The sequence below is a fragment of the Peromyscus maniculatus genome, chromosome 23, assembly GCF_049852395.1.
Source record: "Peromyscus maniculatus bairdii isolate BWxNUB_F1_BW_parent chromosome 23, HU_Pman_BW_mat_3.1, whole genome shotgun sequence".
In the NCBI taxonomy this organism is placed as follows: Eukaryota; Metazoa; Chordata; class Mammalia; order Rodentia; family Cricetidae; genus Peromyscus; species Peromyscus maniculatus.
Genome location: NC_134874.1, coordinates 27,240,450 through 27,252,005, shown reverse-complemented (window position 1 = coordinate 27,252,005; position 11,556 = coordinate 27,240,450). Strand labels below are relative to the sequence as shown.

The 11,556-nt window shown below is 50.1% G+C and overlaps 1 protein-coding gene across 1 annotated transcript; it reads left to right on the top strand.

The window, feature by feature from the left end:
• The first annotated feature begins 7,914 nt into the window (after positions 1–7,914).
• Positions 7,915–11,001, top strand: Ccl24 (C-C motif chemokine ligand 24). Its single transcript, XM_006971285.4, has 3 exons — positions 7,915–8,096; positions 8,308–8,425; positions 10,358–11,001. The coding sequence occupies exons 1-3, from the start codon at positions 8,027–8,029 to the stop codon at positions 10,524–10,526; spliced, it is 357 nt and encodes a 118-aa protein (XP_006971347.1). The 5' UTR covers positions 7,915–8,026; the 3' UTR covers positions 10,527–11,001.
• The last annotated feature ends 555 nt before the right edge of the window (positions 11,002–11,556 follow it).

Genomic DNA, 11,556 nt, shown 5'->3' with positions numbered 1-11,556 from the left:
TGGCCTCGAACTCACAGAGATCCGCCTGGATCTGCCTCCCGAGTGCTGGGATTAAAGGCATGCGCCACCGCCGCCCAGCTTCCTGTATGTTTTTCAAGGTATATTCCCTCTAGAGAATGTAGCTGCTTTTTTCTAGTCTCCGTCCAAGTCTAGGCGCCCTGGACATCAGCAAGATTGGCAAGAGGACCTCCCTACCACCTGCTGTCCCTGCCACGATGGACTGTAAGCCCCTGAAGCCATGGGCTCAAATAGACATTCCTCTCTCATACTGCTTCAGCCAACGACCCGTCCCCTGCCCATGGATCCAGCCATGCCACCAGATCACAGCCCTTGACCTCATTAAGCTACTCAGAACTGGGGGTGGCTGCCACAAGATCCAGGCTGAGTCCCACGGGTGGGAGACATCCATAGCTCTTTCCACACATGAGCGCCACCCTTTCCTTCCATTGACAATGACGAGCTTCCGAAGAGCTAATCAGTTTCCTAGGCAACCAGGGCTCTGCTCCAACCCTGCCCCTCCCCACACTAAGAGCTCTAGCCTCTGCCTGTGTGTCCCAAGTGGTCTGAGAATGGTCTACGATGGTCATACATTTGGCTTTGAGTAAGTGAGTTTACTGACTATATACAGCAAGCATAAATAAAACAAAAATAAGGGAAGAGAAAGATAGAACACACACTCTCAAAGCAGGTGCTCAAAACATCCCACAGAAACCAAATGGGGAAGCCCACTGAAGCAGCAGGCTGGAGTTCCTTAGCGAGAGTCCAGGGCAGAGAGGAGTGTCCTGTTTAGTGAGACTTTCAAATAAAAGAACAATGAACAGGAGCTGGAGAGACGGCTCAGCGATTAAGAGCACGTACCATTCTTGCAGAGGACCTGAATTCATATCTAATCACCCACAAGCTGGCTCATGACCTCCTGTAAGTCTAGCTTCAAGGGATATAACGCTCCCTTCTGGCCTCATGCACTTACAGGAGCACACACACATTTACGCATAATTAGTAATTTAGAATTAAAAGGAGATTTGTTGGGGCTGGAGAGATGGCTCAGAGGTTAAGAGCACCAGCTTCTCTTCCAGAGGTTCTGAGTTCAGTTCCCAGCACCCACATGGTGGCTCAAAACCATCTGTAATGAGATCTGGCACCCTCTTCTGTATACATAATAAATAAATAAATCTTTAAAAAAATAAAAAAAAATAAAAGGAGATTTGTTTCTAGCTGGGGGTGGTGGCACAGGCCTTTAATCCCAGCAATCAGGAGGCAGGCGGAGCTCTGTGAGTTCGAGGCCAGCATGGGCTATAAAGCAAGCTCTAGGACAGCTAGGACTAACTATACAGAGAAACCCTGTCTCAAAAACCAGAAAGAGAGAGAGAGAGAGAGAGAGAGAGAGAGAGAGAGAGAGAGAGAGAGAGAGAGAAAGAGATATTTTTATTTTATGTGTATGTTTTCTTACATGTATGTCTTTGCACCATGTGTACATGCCTGGTACACACAGAATTTAGAAGAGGGCACTGGATCCCCTGGAACTGGAGTTATAGACAGTTGGGAACCACCGTGTGGGTTCTGGGGATTGAACGTGGGTCCTCTGGGAAAACCGCTTAGCCGCCTCTTAACCGCGGAGCCACCTCTCTGAAGCTAACTAGAGGGGCGGAGACAGTTGGCTGGAGTTCCCCATTGAGCTTTCTCTTCCCAGCTGAGCATCCAGTGTCTCTCTCTCCCACCGCAGGCACTTTTATACCATGGGGTCAACACTAGTGACCTCTGTTGGAAATGGGTCACCTTCCAGCTGTCCTCAAGGCCACAGTGTTTTCACTCTTGGGTTCTTTTTTTTTTTTTTTTCCGAGACAGGGTTTCTCTGTGTAGCTTTGAGCCTTTCCTGGAACTCACTCTGTAGACCAGGCTGGCCTCGAACTCACAGAGATCCACCTGCCTCTGCCTCCCGAGTGCTGGGATTAAAGGCGTGCGCCACCAACGCTCTCGGCACTCGGGTTCTTTTGCTGTTCTCTTTCCTCCCTGTCACAGAGTTAGTGGTGAGGGCAGCTGACCCCTAGACACCGAGACAAGCATGCTAGGGTCTGAACAGGGGGAGTGAGCTCCAACAGCCCCCGACAATGCCCCAGTGTAATGCATATTAGACCACACTCTGCTTCGGTGGCATTAGGGCATCAGTGCCAGTGTCCCTGCCGTGGTGTGACTGTGAAATGGGTCCCCACAGACTTATGCCTTTGCCCCTCTGTTCCCTTCCTGGTGCCTCTGATCTGGGAGGTCCTGAAATCTTGGGCATGGAGTGTCCCCTCCCCCAGCTGGTGGCAATGTCAATAACGGTGAATCCTGGAGGCTCTGGCCTGGCTCTTTGCTTCTTAGTGGCATCATGCCCCTCCCTGTCAATATGGACGGGCCTCCCCTGCCCTCATGCCTTCCTGCCATGATGGACTTGAATTCCTGGAAGCCATGACCCCAAATAAACCTTTTTTCTCTTAAGTTGTTTCCGTCAGGTGTTTTGTCTAAGTACTGAGAGAAATTGATACAGTCCTCTTCCTGGGACATGTCCTGAGATAATCTGAACTAATTTATTTTTCTTTTCATTTATTTTTGTTTCTTCAGTACAGGTTCGTGTACATGTTAGGCAACCATTTTACACCCTCCTCTCCCTCCCTCTTTCTCTCTCCCTTTCACCTTCTCACCTTTCTTGAGACAAATTTTCACTAGACAGCCCAGGCTGAACTATCCCAATCCATATAGCCCAGGCTAGCCTTGAACTTTCGATATCTCCAATTCGGCACCCCAAGACTAGGATTACAGGCATGTGCCACTAGGCCCTGCTTCTAACTCTTTCTTTCAGCCTTCCCCCTCGGCCTGTGACCTGTCAGGTCCCAGCCCTTCAAGAGAAAGGATACGGGTTCCCATTTGGGGAACCAGGATTCGTGGCCCGTGATAGTGTCTTGTTCATCTCCCTTTATAAGATTTCCATTTTCCCCTTGCAAACTGCGGTTGTAGGAACCACGGATACATGTGCAAGCTTGCAAGCAAGAGGATCTCAGTTTAGATCCCCAGCACCCATGTGTGTGCTGTGTGGGGTGGTGGCCCATCTCTAATCCCGCACTTGGGAAGTGAAAACCGGGGATCCCTGAGGCAAGTCGCTGAGTCAGTGAGTTCTGCATAGAGTGAGGAACCCTACCACAACATAGAAGGTGACTGAGAAAGGCACTGTCAACCTCTGGCCTCCACAGGCACACACGAATTCATGTGCCTGTGTGTGCGCACGTACACACTCACACACCACACACACTCACATACATATGCGAAAACAAAACAACAACCAGGGTTGGGGACCCCACCTACTCCCCTAGATACACTATGAAGACAAAGTGGGTGGTATTTGAAGGCCTTGGAAAACCCCACTAGAGAGTGTTAGTAATCTGGGATGCACCATCCACTTCAAGGCCTCCCACTGGTGACCTTTTGCCAACCCACTCGGGTTACAACATTAGGCCCTGAGCATCCCTGCCCTGGCCATGCACTTCTCTCTGCAGAGATCCATGCTTTTCCACTTCCTCTTTCGGTCACGTGCTATTGCATGAAGACCCAGAGTGACAACTGGACAGGCCCCTCAGAATTGCTAAGCAGCCAAGGCTGAGGTGGATGCTAGAAAATGCAATCATGGGGGCTGGGAGATGGTTCGGTGGGCAAAGCATTTCCTGTCCAAGCATGGGGACCTGAGTTCCATCCCCAGGACCTAGGCAAAGGCAGAAAGAGAGAACCGGACCCACAAAATTATCCTCTGATGTCCACATGTGCGTCATGGCACACAGGTTCCCCACCCCCAACAAATGCATAAATTGATCAATCAATTTTTTTTAAGATGGGCTTTAGCAATGGGAGCTTGTAACCTCAGCGCTGGAGCAGAGAGAGAGGGGGATCCCTGAAGTTCATTGGCCAATCCGTCTAGCCAAATCAATGACCTCCAGGGTCTGTGAGAGGTCCTGTCTCCAAAAACTAAGACGGACTGAGACTGGAGAGATGGTTTAATTGAGGAGTGTGCTTTCTGCTCAGGCAGAGGACTCGAGTCCAGTTCCCAGCCTCCAAGAAGGGCTGCCCACAATGCTCCCAACTCCAGGGATCTGACGCCCTCTTCTGGTCTCTGATGGTACCTGCACTTGCACACACACACACACACACACACACACACACACACACACACACACACACACCACACTTTAAAATAAAAATGAAATCTAAATGAACAAATGTGGAGAGAAATGTGGGAAAGATACCCAGCATCAACCTCTCTGGCTTCCACACTGGGGTGCACCCATGTGTTTATGTACCGCTGTGGACCGGGGGTTCCCAACTAACCCAAGCAGACACAAGAGGTTACTGAAGGGCAAGATTTAATGCAGGGCGGCAGAGGAGAAGGGGGGAAGTGGAGGGGGCTGATCAGGGCCACAGAACAGACTTGGGAGCTGAACTTCTTCCCCAAGTGCCAGCTGGAGCAGGTATTTAAGCACAAAAGTGGCAAACGCTTGTTGCAAAGTTACAGTTATAGTTTCTACCAATCAGAAATCAGAGATTAGGGGCTTTCCTGAAATGCTCCATCAATGTCAGCTGAAACAAAAGTGTTTCAGTCCAACCAATCAGATTCATTGGTTCCTCCTGTCATTAGGAACGCCCGTGTTTCCAGAGAACTCAAGATGCATAACGACTCTTTCTATGGTTTAAGGAGGAGGTGGGTCAGCCACTGGAAGGTTCTCAGCGCCCCTGGGACCCGAGAGCCTGAATTTTCTTTTTTTTAAAAATGATTTATTCCTTTTAATCTTGTGTTCATTAATGTTTTACTTGTATGTATGTCTATGTGAGGGTGTCAGGTCCCCTGGAATGGAGTTACAGATAGTTTTGAGCCACCATGTGGGTCCTGGGAATTGAACCAAGTCCTCTATTAGAGCCAGTACCCTTTTTTTTTTAAAGACTTATTTATTTGTTTGTTTGTTTGTTTATTATGTATACATCATATATGCCTGTAGGCCAGAATAGGGCACCAGTTCTCATCACAGATGATTGTGAGCCACCACGTGGTTGCTGGGACTTGAACCCAGGTCCTCTGGAAGAGCAGTCAGTGCTCTTAACCTCTGAGCCATCTCTCCAGCTCCCTGAATTTTCTTTCACCCTACAGGTTAAATGGAGTCTGAGGTTAGAATGGCAGCACTCGGGACAACATGCTTTTTGCCTGTTGCCAACAATACATACGCTGTACACGCAGACATCACATGGTGTACACAGACAGAAAGGTAACAATCAAAACAGACGGTAGACAGTCCAGTTACTGCCCTACCCACTTATCTCGCGTGGTGTACTCAATGAATCTTTTGTCCTATCCAAAAATAAGAAGGAAAATAAACGCTTTAACACACACACACACACACACACACACACACACACACACACACACACACACCAGTGCATGATAGGTGTTTCTGTGACTTCTCTCATGGCGGTGCCGGGTGAGAATTCTCACCGCTGGCTGATGAGGCTGAGGCAGGTAGGGTGAAGGCATGGGAAGCACTGACTGGGGTCTTGCTAGTTTTCACTCTGTATGAAAGGCAGTGGAAGGATTGGGGATACGGCTCGGTTTGTGGAATGCTTGCCTAGCATGCGTGAGGCCCTGGGTTTGGTCCCCAGCACCGCATAAAACAAGGCCTACAGATGGATACCTGTAGTTCAAGTAGGAAGGGAGGCAGGAGGAAAAGTTCAAGGTCATCCTGGGCCACAGGAGAACCTGCTTCAAAACAAACAAAAGCAAAACAAGTTTTAAAAAATGGGGGTTTAAGAAAGCATTGGCTGTTCTTCCAGAGGTCCTGAGTTCAATTCCCAGCAACCACATGGGGGTTCACAACCATCTGAGATGTGGTGCCCTCTTCTGGCTTACAGGTGTACATGCAGGCAGATCACTGTATCCATAATAAATACATTTTTAAAAAAGGGGGGGGGGTAGAGGAGCAGGAAGAGGAGGAGGAGAGGCAGAAGGATGAGCAGCGAGTCTGGGGACATCTGGATTCCTTGATGTCAGCCTTGCCTTCATCTGGGGCCTTACCTCCTGGCTTCCTGGTGTCCACCCTAGCTCTAGTCATTCTGAGCACTAATCTGTAAGGTGTCTGGTCCAGGGTAATTGTCTAAGAGAAATTGTCTCAGAGCTGATCCATCTTATATTTATTCTAAAACTGTTGGACACAGGGCTGGGGACTTGATGGGCATAGATGTTGGGGGCACTGAGGTCCTTGGACTCACAGAGAAGCACTAAGAGAACCAGGGATGTTAACCATGCAGGGGTGTCTCCTCCAGGGAGATAAAAACCAAATTCTATCCAGAAGGCTGGGAGTGGATTTTGTTAATGATCTGGTGACCTTTTTGCTATCTGTGGAGGCAGACATCACCCAAATCCCCCAGAATGATTATCCCAGGCTCTTCCCTCTCTAGACAGTTACTCACATGTACTTTTTTTTGTTGTTGTTGTTGTTGTTGTTGTTTTTTGTTTTTCGAGACAGGGTTTCTCTGTGTAGCTTTGTGCCTTTTCCTGGAACTCACTTGGTAGCCCAGGCTGGCCTCGAACTCACAGAGATCCGCCTGCCTCTGCCTCCCGAGTGCTGGGATTAAAGGCGTGCGCAACCACCGCCCGGCTGTCACACGTACTTTATGGGCTACTGAACGCGATGCTATCTCGGTCAGAGACCACACTAGATTCTAGGCCTTTTAGCTACAGAACTCACCCTCACGGTCACATGTACTTTGTAAAAGAGTTTCTATGTAGTCACACCTTAGGCTTTATTGTACATCTGGAATTGGACTGATTGTTGCCTGGAAACCTTTCCCCAAATTGTGCTGGGGTTTAAGTCTGCTGACAATGAACCACCTGGCCTTAGACTCCCTGAAGTCTGATCCAGGTAGACGAAGTCAATCTGCACCAGGTTTTCATTTTTATCTCTTTACAGGGTCCACTTCCCTGTCTGACACCTGCAGGGACCCTGCACCACCACCCCACCCCCCAATAGAAATGAAGCATTTATCTTTATAGACTCACCCACCATAAGGCATGTTTAATAAAAATTTAATGGATAGAGAAACTCTGTCTTGACAACAAACAAACAAACAAACAAAAAGTTTGGTGGATGAATGCATGGGTGGGTAAGTTGATTGGTTAAAGAAACAGTAGATGAATGGATGGATGAACAGATGTATGGATGACAGATGGATGTGAAAATGGGGTTACTGATAATTATCTAGAGGATTGTCAAGTTTATTTACCCCCATGGACAAAAAAAAATTGAACTTTTGGGAAAGACAGGGAAACTAAGGCACAGAGAAAAAACGTAATGACTTTATCCCTTCAGGGTGTGAGGAGCCCTAAGGTTCAAGGTCCTTAAGTGGATGCTGGCTTGGGTATTTCATAATGTCTCAGGGTCCTCCTCTTGCCCTGTTTAGATACCCACCCCTGTGTCTTCCCACCATTTCTCCTCCCAGTGCCTTCTGGGAACAAACCACCATCTCAGGGAGCCTGCTTTTGCCTCTCTAAGTTTCCTTTAGATGGACAGATGAATGGACAGGTAGATCAATGGATGAATGGACAGATGGAAGGAAGGCAGATAAAGATGACTCCACCCATTGCACAGCTACAAAAACTGAGGCTCAGAGAACCAGGATCCCACATGAGAAGCAGCGGAACCAAGTCAACGGAAACGGTCTTGGCCCAGGCAGGATGACAGCCCTCCCCCAGATCTTTGTTGCTAGAGCCCCAAATCATCCCTGACTCAGCGGGACAAGAAATGGACAACAACTTCCTCTTTTTTAGACCACAGAATGCTCATGATTTTCGAGGAAGCCTGTGGGGAAGAGGGAGGGAGGAACTCCAGTGTGTGTCTCTCCGGAGCTGTCCATATAAAGGCCAGGGGGAGAGAGGTTGGGGTGTCCTCATATCTCCAGGCCCTTCTTCTTGCACCCCAGCTTTGACCTCTGAGCTGAGGCCTCTAATCTCCAGGACATGGCAGGCCCCGCCACCATTGTCGCCAGCCTTCTTCTGGTAGCTTGTGCGTGCTGCATCTTCCCCACAGGTGAGACTTCGGGGGGGGGGGGGGCAGCCCGGGGCTGCTGGCAGCAAAAGCTTTTAAAGGTTTAGGCGTGATGGAGGGTGGGGGAACTGAGCAGCCTGGGGCTGAGGGGGGCGCTAAGGGGCCTGGGAGTATAACAGCCTCTGTGTCTGCAGCTGAGAAAGAGCCTACGGCAGGCTGGATGTTGACACACAGCTTCTCTCTCACCTTGTAGACTCTGTGACCATCCCATCCTCCTGCTGCATATCCTTCATTTCCAAGAAAATCCCGGGAAAGCTAGTGGTTAGCTACCAGTTGACCAATGGTAGCACCTGCCGCAAGGCAGGGGTGATGTGAGTATCGAACCCAGGAACCCCTAGGGTCCCTGAGGAAGTTCAGCCCTGGGCATCTTTGAAAGTATACGAGACCTCTCTGGAGGTCTCCTTCAGCTTCCTCACCCATAAAACTAGGAGGAAATGGGGGGTAGCAAGGGGGCGCAAATAGGTCAGTAAGAGTGCTTGTCTAGAACATATGGAGGCCCGTGTTCAGTCCCCAACATCACATAACAGCCAGGACACGATAGTAGATGCCAGTAACTTCAACACTCAGAAGGCTGAGAACATCCATGAAGGACCCAATGCAGGCAAGGCATTGTGCATGGAGGGAAATGCATAATTCATTATCCTAACTAATCTTAATTCCACGAGACAATACTAGAAACTCTGCCTAGAATCCCCCAGTGAGGGTCAGGGGGTGTGGCTCAGTGGTAGAGCACCTGCCTAGAATCCCCCAGTGAGGGGCTGGGGTGTGGCTCAATGGGAGAGCCCCTGCCTAGAATCCCCCAGTGAGGGGCTGGGGTGTGGTTCAGTGGTAGAGCACCTGCCTAGAATCCCCCAGTGAGGGGCTGGGGTGTGGCTCAGTGGTAGAGCACCTGCCTAGAATCCCCCAGTGAGGGGCTGGGGGTGTGACTCAGTGGTAGAGCCCCTGCCTAGAATCCCCCAGTGAGGGGCTGGGGTGTGGCTCAGTGGTAGAGTCCCTGCCTAGAATCCCCCAGTGAGGGGCTGGGGTGTGGCTCAGTGGTAGAGTGCTTTCCTAACATGCACAAAGCCCCGGGCTTCATCCCTAGAATGGTAAAAACAAAAACAATCTTATGGAGGACATAAGACTTTTCCCTTTTGCCGTGAACAGTTGAGGCTCAAGGTCACATGACCAACCAGCCCTCTAGATTCCAAACATCTTCAGAGCCGCCTCTTCACCTGGGGTGACAAGCAAGAACTCACGGGGAGTGACATGTGACTACATTCCCCAGCTAGGGTCAGATCGGTCCTGAGAGCAGGCATGGAAGAGGTCGTCCCACGCTCCCCTTTCAGCCATGGCGTGCCCAGTAGCCATGTTTCCATGCATAGTGTGAGCTGGTAACATTTGCCTTTAAAAATGTATGTATGCGTAGATGCACATATGTGTGTGCATGTACATGTGTGTGTGCAGACCTATAGAGGCCAGAGGCCAATCTTGGGTGTCATCCTCAAGTGTGCCATGCACCTCCTTCAAGATAAGGGTCTTTGAAAAAATTACACTTTAAGTTGAGTGTGTGTGTGTGTGAGCACACAGGCATGCACAGGTGTGCATATTCACACAAGTGCACGCACGCTGCAGTTCACGTGGAAGGGTCAGAGGACAACCTGTTCTCTCTCTGAAGCCTGTGGGTCCTAGCAATAGAACTCAGGTCATCAGGCTTGGCAGCAGGCATTTTTACCTGCTGAGCATCATCTCTCTGGCTTTCTCACCAGCCTGGAGCTCACCAAGTAATCTGGACTAGCTGGCTGGCAAGCCCCAGAGACCCACCTGCCTCTGCCTCCCTGGCACTGAGATTCCAAGCACACACCACCATACCTAGATTTTTTTTAAAAGTGGGTTCTGAGGATTGAAGTTGGATTCGCAGAGTCGCAAGACAGAGTTTTTCCCACTGAGGAGTCTTCTTGGCCCATTTTCCCGCTCTAGATTAAAGCCCATATCCTCTATCACATCCAGCATTCTATTCAAAAGCAGGACCTCCTCTGTCTCACAAGGAGGTCATAGAATGATTGTGGCCACACTCCATGGTCCTCCTGTTACCCAGTGGTAAAAACAGAACACACAGAGAGAAGGCTCACCTCAGTGGCCTCCTAGCACCGAGGGCGAGCAGCTGAGACTCCTGGGCCCCCACACTCGCTTCCTCAGGGAGGGAGGATTAGTCCCCGGACCTTGCCAGACCTCAGACTAAATTTATTCCCTTCTTCCTACAGCTTCATCACCAAGGGGGGCCACAAGATCTGTAGTGACCCCAAGTTGCCATGGGTCCAGAGGCACATGCAGAACCTGGATGCCAAGAGAAAGCAGCCTCCTGCAGGTGCCAAGGCACGGGGCGCCAAGTTTTCCGTCCAGACACACCACGGCAACAGCACTCAGGTTTAATCGCCTCTCCTCTGTCCCTGAACTTGGACGCTGGTCTTGGGGCGTGGCACACAGCTGGGATGAGGCCCGAGTTCATTTTCCCATTCTCAGCATTTCCTTGGGGGAATGTGTTTATTCTGTGAGAACCCGGGGGAGCTCCAAGCGTGCCAGAGTTCTGGTGTTTCCTGTGCTGCGTGAGAAGGTTCCAGAAGGATGGCATTGGTCATTCTGCCTTCTCCTCTTGTGTGGCTTGAAGAGCCCAGGTGCATAAGACTGGAGCACCTGTGGGTGTGCCTTGTTTGCGGCTGGCTTAGCTGCGGTCCTTGTCTTGGGGTGGGGCCCAAGGGCTGTCTGTCTGTCCACCTATGGGTGTCTGTCTGTCCATCTGTGGGTGAAGCTCCATCAACAGTAGTAATTCCCAAGCCTGTTGGGGGTACTCCAGGCTGGTCCCACCTCCAGAACTTTGAACAAATAAAAACTCTACTGAAATGGAGAACTCGATGGCATCATTTTTAAACTCATCAGAATTTATAAAGAGGGAGGTGAAGGGGGCTGGGAATGCAGCCCGGTTGGTGAGGTACTTGCCCAGTGTGCACATGACGCTGGGTTTCAACCACAGCACTGCAAAAAAACATGCATGATGATGCTTACCTGTAATCCTAGCACCCAGGCAAGAAGATGAGAATTTCAGGGTTAGCTAGGCATGGTGGTGCACGCCTTTAATCCCGGAACTTGGAGGCAGAAGCAGGAGGATCTCTGAATTCGAGGCCAGCATGATCTACATAATGAGCTCCAGGAAAGCCAGGGTTACAATAGAGAGCCCTCAACCCTCCTCCCCGCAAGAAGAAGTTCAAGGCTATCCTTAGCTGCATAGTTAATTTGAGGCTAGCCTGGGCTACATGGGACTTTGTCAGGGAAGGAGGAAGGAAATGGAGGGAAGAGGAGGAAAAGGGGAAAGGCATACAGCTGAGCATGATGGCACACACCTATAAACCCAGCACTCAGGAGTCTGAGGCAGGAGGATCATGAGTTCTAGACCAGCCTGGGCTAC